Genomic DNA, 13130 nt, shown 5'->3' on the forward strand with positions numbered 1-13130 from the left:
GGGCGTTATCAGGCACAGATGCTACACTGAAGGGCTTTTGGCCATCAGTGGCTTGGTAACTGTGATTCAGTTTGAATCACCCCCTCATGGACCATATAAAAGCAGATTCTTACAGGATCTCAGCCAATTCTTGGGAATCATTTTATTTTCCAACTTACTGGACTAGTTTAGAGGCCTTTGAGTTTCACTGGACTTTTTCCTCATTTCCTTCTTTTGTTGATTTTGGCCCCTTAACCTTCCACCCACTTTATTACTCACTCATTTCTTAGGGACCTGACTATTCAATAACACTAGAGAAACTATATCTGAAACCATATGGGTTGAGTAAAACACACTTAAGAGGGAGGAAAAAAGCAACAACAACAAGAAATGTGTGTTCTCTGAACTTCCTTTGTTTATATGGTCTGTTTATGTGTTGTTAAGCTTGTGTTGTCCAGCTGCCTCCCCATATTTCAAAAATGACCGAAGATATCTGGGAAACATTCTAAGAGGATCACGTTGGCATAGTGAATGAAAAGACACCTCAGGGACTTCCCTGGCAGTCTGGTGATTAAGACAATGCAGGGGATGTGGGTGTGACCCCTGGTCAGGCTAGGATCCCAAATGCCTCTCGACTAAAAAACCAAACCAAAACATAAAACAGAAGCAGTAGTGTAACAAATTCAATAATGACTTTTAAAATGATCCTCATAAAAAAAAAAGAAACTTCATTTGTCCCCCACCAGATAATATATCTTCTTCTTAGGTTTAGATGGGATGTCAAGAGCTTCAAATGCTAAATCTTGAAGGCTCTTGAGAAGTCCTTTACTTCTAAGGAGACTTTTAGAAAGAAGCCAGTTAAATGAGCTCTTTTGAGGTTTGTGGATATATACCTGGTTATTTGAATGTTTGTTTGTGGTTTATAATTAGGCTGTATGGCATCTAATTGATTAATTTTCTTTTGGTAAAATGAATATTGGTATAAGGTGATGTTAACAGCCCTTAAAGCCTGGGTTCTCATCTAGTCTGTGCATAATGTGAATTAAAACATAAGCACACTTGTGTCAAGATTATCCTAGAATGAATGGAACTGTGCACTATTTGTTAGAGTCCCTTGTAAGCCCCCTTCTCTTGAAGGAATGCGTTAGCAAGATCCCTGCACATGGAACAAACTCCTTACTCTGTGGTTGAGTGGGAAGTTCCTCTCTGCCTTCCATGCTCTACCCACACTATAATGAGTGGTGAATATACAGAGATGCATTTTTTTCACATTAAGCTATTTATGGAATTTGGTCTGCTAAGTAACAAAGAAATGAAAACAAGAAAATAAGTAAGAAATAAATCATCAGTGTTATCATTTTGGAAGTAAATTATTATACTGAGCTTCAGGATATGGCATCGGCGTCATCAGCATTTTCTTCACACCTCGCTCTGCCGGGGGCCCTGTGCTTCCCTCACAGCTGCTGTCTCACTAGGGCTCCTTAGCAGCGGCACCCTGGATAGAACTGCCGAGGGAGCTCCTGAGAGGGAGCTCCTGAGTGCGTGTTCATAACCGGCTTCTCGTTCTCCCAGTTGATTAAGGCACTTTTTTTTTTCTTGAGTGGCTTGCAGTTCCACTTAAGTGTCTGATGTTTGGGGTCACTGTTGAATGTTTTGTTTGAATATCACTTTCACAGTGGATGGGAGGCTTCTGCTTTTAGCTCTGTGGGGTGAAGCCCTTGGTGTTAAGCCTTGAAAGGGAAAAATCTTTCTTTGTAGCGATATGCTAAATGAAATTACTCTATTTGTCACTTTGTCCTTTTATACTTTCAGTCCAATAACCTCAAATTCTTGTGATTTATTTGCTTTCTTCAGTTAAGCTTAGTTATTTCCTGTGTCCAGGTGCATGCTGTTTCCACTGGTGGCCATCATGGTGATGTGGAGCATATTTCTGACCTGGAAGTGTGGTTTCTTTAATTTTGAACCACATCAGTATGCCTTCCATCCTCCACTTCCTTTGCATTATTTCCTTTTGGAAGGCTCAGTTTGTCACCATTTAATCTAAGGATGATTCATCTGGGACTGAGAACTCATAATGTTGTAATAACAATACCTTTCTTTGTATAATAATACTCAAAGCACTTACCATCTTAGCCTTTCTCTATTTATGAAGCACTTTCAGTTTAATCCTTCACAATAACCCTGTGGGTTAAGTCAGCAATTTGGTCTGTGTCTAAGATGGTGAAATTTTATCTCAAAGAGGTTGAATAGCTTGCTCAGGGTTGCAGTGCTTCTGAGTTTACTCTGCTTAATGATTTTTACAGCAAATACAGAATAGTTTTGAAGATATTCTGAATGAACAAAAAGGAATTTTCCAAACTGTGTCCTGATTTTTAAAAAATGATTTTACCCTGGTCAGTTGGTAAGATCAGGGTTAAAAACTCATTAACCATAAAGTTTAAATTGATGTGTCCAAGTCAAGAAAATATTTAGGTCAGTTTCTCTTCTGCTACTGATGTGATAAAGGTTAAGGAGGGCTGGCTCTTAAATATGTGCAACTTGAACTGGAAATAATTAAGCCTTTTTTTTTTTTTAATTCTCTCTTCCTTCCAGAGAGATGGAAACCTTGATGACTAGTTCCACTCTGCCTCCCCTTTTTGCAGATGAAGATGGCTCCAAGGAGAGTAATGATCTGGCTTCAACTGGGTAAGCAGCTGCTTTGGGACACTGGGCCTTTGCCTAGGCTTCAAAACAGATTCTGATAATGTATAAGGTGCTAAAGAGGTCGTCTTATATCATAAAAATAGAAGGTATGTTATGCTTTGCCAAGAGAATGGGAGCTATTGTAAACTGCTTTGATATCTGCATTCAGCCATCATTTGCAATGCTGGTTCCTGAGAACTGGAACGGCAGTAATGTGGGATCTAGGAAACAGGACTCCTGGTTACATGATCACCATTAAGGAAATACCTGCCACAGGGCTAGCTGCAAAAAGCAAATTCATTTTCTGTCTGAACTGCCACAAATATTAAAATAATTTTTTCCCCAAACATCAGATTTTTTTAAGATCAAATTTTTAGTTATGGTTCCTTTATTCAGAATGCATAGGAGCTCTAGCAAAACTGTGGAAAATTCTGAAAGAGATGGGAATACCAGACCACCTGACCTGCCTCTTGAGAAATTCGTATGCAGGTGAGGAAGCAACAGTTAGAATTTGACATGGAACAACAGACTGGTTCCAAATAGGAAAAGGAGTACGTCAAGGCTGTATATTGTCACCCTGCTTATTTAACTTCTATGCAGAGTACATCATGAGAAATGCTGGGCTGGAAGAAGCACAAGCTGGAATCAAGATTGCCGTGAGAAATATCAATAACCTCAGATATTGGCTTAAAGCTCAACATTCAGAAAACAAAGATCATGGCATCTGGTCCCATCACTTCATGGCAAATAGATGGGGAACCAGTGTCAGACTTTATTTTTGGGGCTCCAAAATCACTGCAGCTGGTGACTGCAGCCATGAAATTAAAAGATGCTTATGCCTTGGAAAGAAAGTTATGACCGACCTAGATAGCATATTCAAAAGCAGAAACATTACTTTGCCAACAAAGGTCTGTCTAGTCAAGGCTATGGTTTTTCCAGTGGTCGTGTATGGATGTGAGAGTTGGACTGTGAAGAAAGCTGAGCGCCGAAGAATTGATGCTTTTGAACTGTGTTGTTGGAGAAGGCTCTTGAGAGTCCCTTGGACTGCAAGGAGATCCAACCAGTCCATTCTGAAGGAGATCAGCCCTGGGATTTCTTTGGAAGGAATGATGCTAAAGCTGAAACTCCAGTACTTTGGCCACCTCATACAAAGAACTGACTCATTGGAAAAGACTCTGATGCTGGGAGGGATTAGGGGCGGGAGGAGAAGGGGACGACAGAGGATGAGATGGCTGGATGGCATCACCGACTCAATGGATGTGAGTCTGGGTGAACTCTGGGAGATGGTGATGGACAGGGAAGCCTGGCGTGCTGCAATTCATGGGGTCGTAAAGAGTCGGACATGACTGAGCGATTGAACTGAACTGATCTGAACTGAGGAGCTCTAGCTTACTTCTCTTCCTCCCAGCACACACTGCCCCCAACACCCCAACTCCTTTCTTTGGTATTTTTGGGCACATATATGAAGAAATATAGAAAACGGCTAATAGCAATAGTCCCTCTTCCATTGACAATCTCTGTTCCACTTGAATGTTTATCTTTTCTATTTAGACATTATTTGCCAAGGAAGAAATTTATTCACTAATAGATTGAAGTGCTAGCTAATCCCTAAAATGAATTATTTTAAAATCCTTTAGAGCTCTTTAAAAATAGACTACTCTTTATAATTCTGTTTCCTTCCCTGACATTCTTCACTCATTAATATCTGCCATCTGACTCTATTCAGATGAAACTGTTCTCCAAGACTTTGCTAAAAGCTGCCTACGTGCTGAATCCAGTTCGTACAGTAAAAATGTTCTGAGTGTCTGCTGTGTGTGCCAGGCACCATTCTAGGTACTAAGTATTAAGCAGAATAACCAAAACATACAAAAATTACAAAAATTCTAACCCCTGTTCTACTGGGGAAGTCAGACAATAGAAAGTATAAAGTAAGCTGCGTAGTACACTGATAAGAACTATGGATTAAAAAATAAAGTCGGGAAGGGGAACAGGAAGGGCTTGGGGTGCCATTTTAGATAAGATGGCCCAGAAAGGCTTTACAAGTGACTCGAATAAAAACCTGAAGAAAATAAAGTAACTACCTGCATTATAGGCAAAGATTATTCTAGGCAGAGGGAAGTAGTGAGTGGGAAAGCCTTGAGGTAGCAGTGTTTTTTCCTTTCAGGAATAGCTGAGAGGCCAGTATGACTGGAGCAGAGTATGCCAGGGGGAAGCATAATAGGCTTCATCAGTGTGTTTCTCAAACTTTAATGCACTTATGAATTGCCTAGACATGTTATTAAAATGCAAATGCTGAGTCAGAAAGTCTGAGTTAAGACCAGAGATTCTACATCCTGTTACATTCCCAGAGATACCAGTGCCACTGCTGTGAGGCCAGTACTTTGAGTAGCAAGGGACTAGATCCTGTAGGAGCCTGTGGGTCAGAGTAATCAGTTTAACTGTCTCTCTGAGTGATGTGCGAAAGTGTGAGGAGGTTTTGCACAAAATGATGTGATCTGACATTTTTAAATAGTATCCCTGTGGCTGATATATAGAGAAAAGAGCAAAGGGAGCAGGGACTGAAGCAGGAGACCAGTTTGGGTTCTAAAATAACTCGAGAGATGACTCAAAGGACTTCACTAGTGACAGCAGTATTTTTGGCAGAGTAGTAGGGGAAAAAACCTCATTAGAGTGGGTTTTAAGGATTATAGGAATGGGGAGTGGTGAAAAGTATAGAATTCTTGATATATTTTGAAGATAAACCAAACAGGATTTGCCTGAAAGAAACAGATGAGATGTGAGAAAGGAGAAAAAAGCAGTCAAAGACAAGCTCCAAAATTTTGGCTTAAGCAACCTGAAGGGATAAAATTGCCATTACATTAGATGGCACACACTGAGCAAGTGGAGGAGGGAATGTTAGATTGGTTTTGGAGATTTTAAAATTGAGATGCTTATTAGATATCCAAGCAGAGATGCCAGATAGGCAGCTTGACACAGAGCTCTAAAGTTACAGGCTATCTAGCTTGAAAAAAGAAACTTTGGAGTCGATCAGCATATTACAGCTGACACGTAAGGCTGTGTAACTGGTTGAGATCATCAGACGAACGAGCACTGTGTAGGGAGAAAAGAGAAGAGACCTGACACTTGAACTTGGGGATATTCCAGCATTACAAGTCAGGGAGAAGAGGAAGAGTCAGCAAAGAAGACTCAAGGGGGTACCTAAAAAGGTATCAGAAAAACCAGGGATGTGCAGGGTCCTGGGAAGCAGGTAAAAAATGTACTTCAAGGGAAAGGAAGAGATGAACTGTGTCAAATACTTCTGGAAGATCAGGTAGGATGAGGTCTGAGAAGTGACATTGGATTTAGCATGGAGGTCATTGGTGATCTTGACAGGAGTTGTAAACATTTATCTCCTTTGGGTTGGGTTTAAGATAGAATGAAGCAAGACAAATTAAAGTTAATAACTATAAACAGTTCTTCCCAATACAAACTACTAAAAGTCAGTAAGTGCCCCTCATCCATGGTTTCACTTTCCATGGGTTCTGTTACCTACCACGATCAGCCACAGTTGGAAAATACTAAATGGAAAATTTTAGAAATAAACAGTTCATAAGTTTCAAAGTGCCCACTATTCTGAATAGTATGATAAAATCTCACACTGTCCCACCTGTGTCCTGCCTGGGACGTGAATCATCACTTTGTCCGGTATATCCCACCTGTTAGTCACTTGGTGGTTGCCTCTGTTATCAGATTGACTGTCACAGTATCTCAGTGCTTATGTTCAAGTAACATTTATTTTACTTAATAATGGCTCCAAAGAGCAAAAGTAGCGGTGCTGTCAATTCAGATACGCCAAAGAGAAGCCGTAATGTGCTTTCTATAAGTGAAAAGGTGAGAGTTCTTGACTTAATAAAGAAAGAAAAATAATAATAATATGCTGAGATCTGACATCTGTGTTAAGAATGAATCTTCTGTGAAATTGTGAAGAAGGAAAAAGAAATTTGTGCCATTTTTGCTATCAAGTATCAGACTGCAAGAGTTGTGGCCACAGTGCGTGACAAGTGCTTAGTTAAGAAAGGCATTGAATTTGTGGGTGGAGGACATGAACAGAAAACAGGGTTCAGTACTATCTGCTCATCCACTGGGGATCTTGGAACATATCACCCCTGGGTCGGGAGCTTCTGTATAAACAGTTCCATAAAGGAAGGGAGAAAAATGAAGTGGAATCAAGAAAGTTTGGTTTTTTCCAGATAAGACTAAGAACTTGGACAGTTCATTCATTGGAACTAAAGAGCCTTTTTTTTTCCAGTCTGTATTCAATTTGTCATCTCTAAGCATTTGACACTTTTGACCACTCCCTCTGATTCCTGTTCATTTCAGTCAAGGCACTCACAGAGTGGGTACTTGTTCCTGAACCTAGTTTTCCTATTTTACTAAAATAAGAATGTGCAAGAGTTAGTAACTTAAAATCTGATGGCACAGTTAAAATGAAGAATGACAGTGAAAGAAAAAGACATCATACACTATCCAAAATGATTGAAATATTTGGAAAACAAAGCTGCCAAGATCAAACTGAATCTCTGATGGCAACTCTTTTTCAGAGAACATGATTAGCATTGAGTTAATAACTTCTCTTATTTACCATTTTTCAAAGAACCTCAAAAATGTAGGAACCTTCTAGTTTAAATCTTCTATTTTTTCTGGAAAGGATCAGAAAAATAAAATTTCTTTCCTTTCCAGAACAGTCTGCATCTGCTTTCATTCATTTCTCAGCCCACTGTAATCTGGTTTTTATTCCCATAACTCTACTAAAACTGTACTTCCTTCAAGTACAGGGAGTACAGTTGAACTCCTTCAATCTTCAGATTTAGCTGATACTTTTTAGCCTATCTTATGTGACATCTGCAACTTTGCTTGTGTAAAACCCCTTCTCAAAAGTCTTCTCACCTTGGCCTCTGTAACAGTTTTCTCTCTTCTCTCTTAGATCTCTTCATACCTTCCTTAGTCTTACTCAGCTCGTGTAACACTTGATCTTAAAATATTGTTCCAACAGAGTTCTATCGTGGCTTTTCTTCTCACTGTCTTTCTGGAGAAATAGCTAACACTTCCCAGTATTTCCATGAGCTGATGCCTCCTGAAACGTCTCCTGCCTTTTTCTTCACTTCTGTTCTCTCAGAACATGTGTCCAGTTGTCTACAGGACAGCTCCACTTAATTATGCCAGAAATTATGTTTAAAGCTTATCATTTTCTCATCTGTCTTAACTCATCCATCTTAATGTGTCTGACACACATGTGTACACACACACTCTCCAGTTGTTACCTTGGTTAATAGTACATTATCACCCAATCTAGAAACCTGAGAATTACCTTTGACTCTTCTTTTTCCCTCACTATTTATATTCATTCTATCATTTTGCCTCTTAATTATCCCTTCGCTTTCTTTCCCCTGTTCTCCCACTTACCCTGGTCTCTCACTTAGTTTTTTGCAATAGCCTCCTGAAAAGTTCTCCTTTCTCCTATTACACCCTGTTCTTTCTACCTGTAATAATAACCTGTAATAATATTGTTTACCTAAGGCTTCTCTGGTAACTCAGATAGTAAAACATTCGCCTGCAATGCAGGGACCCAGGTTAGATCCCTGAGTCAGGAAGAGCCCCTGAAGAAGGAAATGACTACCCATTCCAGCATTCTTGCCTGGAGGATTCCATGGACAGAGGAGGCTGATGGGCTATAGTTAACATTTACATGTTTACAATCCATTGTTTACCTAATGAATGCCTATTCATCTTTTAAGTCCTCCTCTGTAAAATCTTTCTTAACATTCTCTCCATATATATAAAAGTCCTCATCCCCTCTACTGTACCTTTGTGGCCCATTTTATAGACCTCTGTTTCACTACTTGTAAGTATTTTCTATAACCCTGTAAAGTATACATTCTTCCAGAATAATGACTGAATATTGCTCTCTTATACATCTTCCTCCACCTTCCCCACTACCTGCCCCAAACCCTAAATTCTCTAGCACGTGGTGCTACCTTTATTTCCATTCCTTTATCTAAATGTTTAGTTAGGGTTTAACTCTCTATCTGAGATCCAACCATCATCTGTACATTGTATCCACTTTTCAGAAAGATGAGGTTTGCTGACTCATCTGAAACAGAACGGTAGGAACAGAAAGTGTGTATCTCTGAGTTATTAATGTTTATACCTGAATTTCTGAACTTGATAATATTGATCTTAAATGATCTCTTTGTCAACAAACACTATAATCCTACAGAAGGAATAGCCAATGGAATATACTATAAGAGAAATTTCTTGTGCCTTTAAAGAACTCTCTCTTTTGTGATAGGGGGGCAAACTGCTTCTACAACTCCCATTCCTATTCTTTTCCATTAATACTGTTTTCCATTTATCACATTGGAGGAACATGAAAAGTAGCACATAAAAGTTAGCTGCATGTTTAGAGCTAAAATGTAAAGTCTACATTGAGGAGAGAGGTAATTTGCAGCAGAAAGATTATAGTTGTTTTTAGTAGGAGACTTCTTCTTGGAACTGAGCTAGTCCAATCAAGCATTGAAACCTTTTTAAAAGTGTTCTATAATTACTATGGAGATATGGTTTATTTACATTTATACAGAATGAGGTGGGGAATTAATTCAAGGGCTGGCATGTGATTTTGCTGGCAGTGAAATGTGTCTTGAACCTTGATAAGTAGGAGGTTTTGATGCTGCTGATACTAAACTTCTCTCTGCCGATCATTCTTCAGGTTAACCCACCCAGAGGCTCCATATAGTAGTGGAGCCACATCATCCAGCAATAATCCAGAATTTGTAGAGGATCTCTCCCAAGGTCAGCTGCTTCAGAATGACTCTTCAAATACAGCAGAAGGCAGTGAACAGAGGCATGAAGATGAGGTGAGCTGAAGCATCTCCTCTTGTTACTGGTCTCTGAGGCTTCTAAAGAAGCAGTCAGCAAAGGAGTTGATTGAGGTGTTCATCCTCTGGCCTTCCATTCTGCAGAATATTCTTTTTAATATTTCTTCTTTTACATAGAAACATATTAATGTTTTTAATGATATAGAGACAAGTAGACTCTACTTTATCCCCTGCCAAGTAAATTTATACCTGCATCAGATTAGATGCTCAAATGCTTACTGAATGAGTTGAATGATTAAATTAAATAAGTAATTAACGAGGAGTCTACATGCCCTTACCACGTACTGCTCACCTGCAGCATATGTGCCCGAAGGGTCCACAAGACTTGCCAGGTCAATCTCTCTCCCATAGAAGGCTGCTGCTGCTGCTAAGTCGCTTCAGTCATGTCCAACTCTGTGTGACCCCCATAGACAGCAGCCCACCAGGCTCTGCCATCCCTGGGATTCTCCAGGCAAGAACACTGGAGTGGGATGCCATTTCCTTCTCCAATGCGTGAAAGTGAAGTTGCTCAGTTGTGTCCGACTCTTCACGACCTCATGGACTGCAGCCTACCAGGCTCCTCCGTCCATGGGATTTTCCAGGCAAGAGTACTGGAGTGGGGTGCCATTGCCTTCTCCGCCCATAGAAGGCATCTTTTTCTAATTCACACAAGGGCAGTAATGCCCTTGTTGGACTTCCAGTGTTCCTACACATGACTGATTACATTGTCTGTGTTTTAAGGTACTTTTTTTTAAGCCATAGAAGAGGACCACCATTGATTTTTGTCTTGATTCTCATTTTGAGAAAGCTGATTCTTTCTGCGTTGGCATTCTTAACGATTATGATGAATGCTTGTGTGTGCTGTATCCTCAGTCACTCCGTCATGTCCTACTCTTCGCAGCCCCATGGACTACAGTGCCCCAGACTCCTCTGTCCATGGCATTTTTCAAGCAAGAAAACTGGAATGGGTTATTGCATTTCCTACCCCAGGGAATTTTCCTGACCCATGAATCAAAGCTGGGTCTCTTGTATCTCCTACAGGTTGGCAGGCAGATTCTTTACCACTGTACCACCTGAGAAGCCTCATAATAAATGCTTAAAGCTCCTTAAGCATCTTAAATCCTTAGTAGCTTTAATGTTAAATGTTACTCAGGTTACAAAACAAAAACAACAAAAATTGTTACCAAATATACCGTTTGCCCAGTGCTGAATTATCATACCATTGTATATATATTTGAAGGATTACAGTATGGTAATTGATATTTAGATATTTTCATCTCATTCTAATTATCTTTCTCTCCTCTGAAATAAAAATGCTTGTATCCATAAAACTTTATTAACTGATAGGCAATATGTATTTGTAAAATTATGAAGCAAAAGTACCTTTTATCTTGTTTAAAAGGACAAAGAAAAAAGCTGTGGTAAACATTAGTGGTACCTCAGTCCTTTAAACTTTGGGTGGGAGGCGGGGTTGGGGAGCAGTGATTTCATCTTTTGATTTAATAACATATAAAACCTCTGATTTATAAAATAAACATCTTAAGAAATAAATCAAGCCAAAGAAATTGTCTTCATTCTGGATATATTACAGTTACTAAAATTTTCTAAGTCTTATATATTAATTTTAAATTCTGTAGTGCTACCTACTGTGGGAAATAAACTGATCTTTGAATGATATCAGTGAGAAAGAGCCTCATAATGATTTCAGTCCCACTGCTACAGTTTGTCTCTTCTTTTGTTGTCACAAGCGCATGCGACAGCATCTTGTTCTGATCTGATCTACTGTAGCAATGTCAGCTGCCCTGGCATAGTGCTGTGTATGTGCTGCCTTTCTCATCTAGAATATTCCCCTGGCAGGAGTCAGGCTTTGTTAAGTGCATATGAAGGCCAGAGCTTATTTATGTGATTGTGGCAGGGGTACCTTACCCTTTTGTTTTATTTTGTTTTTTTAATATTCACTTTGTTTTTTTTTGGCTGTGCTGGTTCTTCACTGCTATGCTCAGGCTTTTCTCTGGTTGGCAGAGAGCAGGGGCTTCTCTCTAGTTGCAGCTCATGGCTTTTCATTGCAGTGGCATCTCTTGTTGCAAGCACAGGTTCGGGGTTCACAGGCTTCAGGAATTGTAGCACGTGGTCTCAGTAGTTGCAGCTCACAAGTTCCAGAACACAGGCTTAGTAGCTGTGGCACATGGGCTGATCGTCCCAGACCAGAGATCCAACTGGTGTCCCCTGCATTGCAAGGCGAATTCTTAACTACTAGGTCACCAGGAAAGCCCCGGTACTCCTTATTCTTATTTGTTGGGATTAGCGCTAAAATGGCCCCTTAGTGAAACAGTGTGTAGCGTGGTACATAAAAAGGTCTGCAGGTGAACCATCTGGAGTCCCTTCCTGCAGACTGCATTGCAGTCTTTTGTTCCTATAACAGATTTGGAGAGCTTTGACTATGCAGGGCCTTAATGGTGGGAAAATGCACTTAATCCTGTTTTGTTTGTCAGTGTTCATCATTGTGTTATTGGGAAAATTTTTGTTGTTGTAATTTGATTTGGAGTTTTTTAATATTGACTTGTTTTGCAGCAAAGAAGTAAACGAGGAGGTTGGTCCAAAGGAAGAAAGAGAAAGAAACCTCTTCGAGACAGCAATGCACCCAAATCCCCTCTTACAGGATATGTTCGATTCATGAATGAGCGTCGAGAACAGCTTCGAGCAAAGAGACCAGAAGTCCCATTTCCAGAAATTACAAGGATGTTAGGCAATGAATGGAGTAAACTTCCTCCGGAGGAAAAACAGGTAATTGTTCCTATTTCTGCTTGGTTTTGATTCTGTCTTAAAAATAAATTTTGTCAGAAAAGCAAAGAGAATGGACTCCTGATTCTTCACTTTTGTCCTAGGAGACCAGAATAGCAGGGTCCTTCCTAGTCCTTTTATTTAGCATAGTAGTTTTTATACTCTTTCAGGGTCTGCTGCAGGCATGTGAGCAACCTCAACCAAAGTAGCTCTACTTTTATTTGCTTTATATGCTGAGTTCATATAAGACTTCTGTAAAAAGTAGTTCAATATTAACAAATCTTTCAATATGATTTATCCTGCTGAGTTAAATGAAAAGTCATGAGTTAAATGAGAATTTTGATAAAATTCTGCTGTTCACATAAGAATTTTAAGAAAAAAATTTAACTGCTTTAATAAACTTTTATAACTGGAGTTCTGGTAAATTTAACCTACTATGGCAAATAAAGCAAGAACTATTTGAATTCTCTCCTCTCCAAGACATAAATTAACCCTATCGCCAAACTGAAACAAATCCATCTGTTAGAGAGATTTGAGAGGAATTAAGGACAAAATAGCCACAAACTGACTGAAATGCCACAAAAGTAGTGTGACGGTAATGATGTTGGAGTGGTTTGGGGTTTAAAGTTCCCAGCATTCTCAGCATCTGAAGTATATCTGTAATTCTTTTTATGTCCTACACTCGTTAAAAAGGATTCCAAACAAATTAAACCAAATTGAAAAACACTCAGGAATTAACTGAATTCAAAAAAATTTCAAAGAGATCAGACTGAGTTGCAACTTGAAGCTCTGTGT

The 13130-nt window shown here is 39.5% G+C and overlaps 1 protein-coding gene across 5 annotated transcripts in view; it reads left to right on the forward strand.

Annotated features, from left to right (window-relative positions):
- The window catches only part of HMG20A (high mobility group 20A), a 108823-nt gene that overhangs the window by 48632 nt on the left and 47061 nt on the right, over positions 1 to 13130 (forward strand). For all 5 annotated transcript variants that reach the window (XR_008201237.1, XM_052659785.1, XM_052659783.1 and 2 more), the window contains exons 2-4: positions 2572 to 2664; positions 9407 to 9554; positions 12126 to 12338. Coding sequence is in view for 4 of the 5 variants with exons in the window: in XM_052659785.1 (XP_052515745.1) it covers positions 2576 to 2664; positions 9407 to 9554; positions 12126 to 12338 (450 nt within the window). In the remaining variant the exon portion in view is untranslated. The remainder of the gene's footprint in view (positions 1 to 2571; positions 2665 to 9406; positions 9555 to 12125; positions 12339 to 13130) is intronic.

This window comes from Budorcas taxicolor, chromosome 21, assembly GCF_023091745.1.
Source record: "Budorcas taxicolor isolate Tak-1 chromosome 21, Takin1.1, whole genome shotgun sequence".
Lineage (NCBI taxonomy): Eukaryota > Metazoa > Chordata > Mammalia > Artiodactyla > Bovidae > Budorcas > Budorcas taxicolor.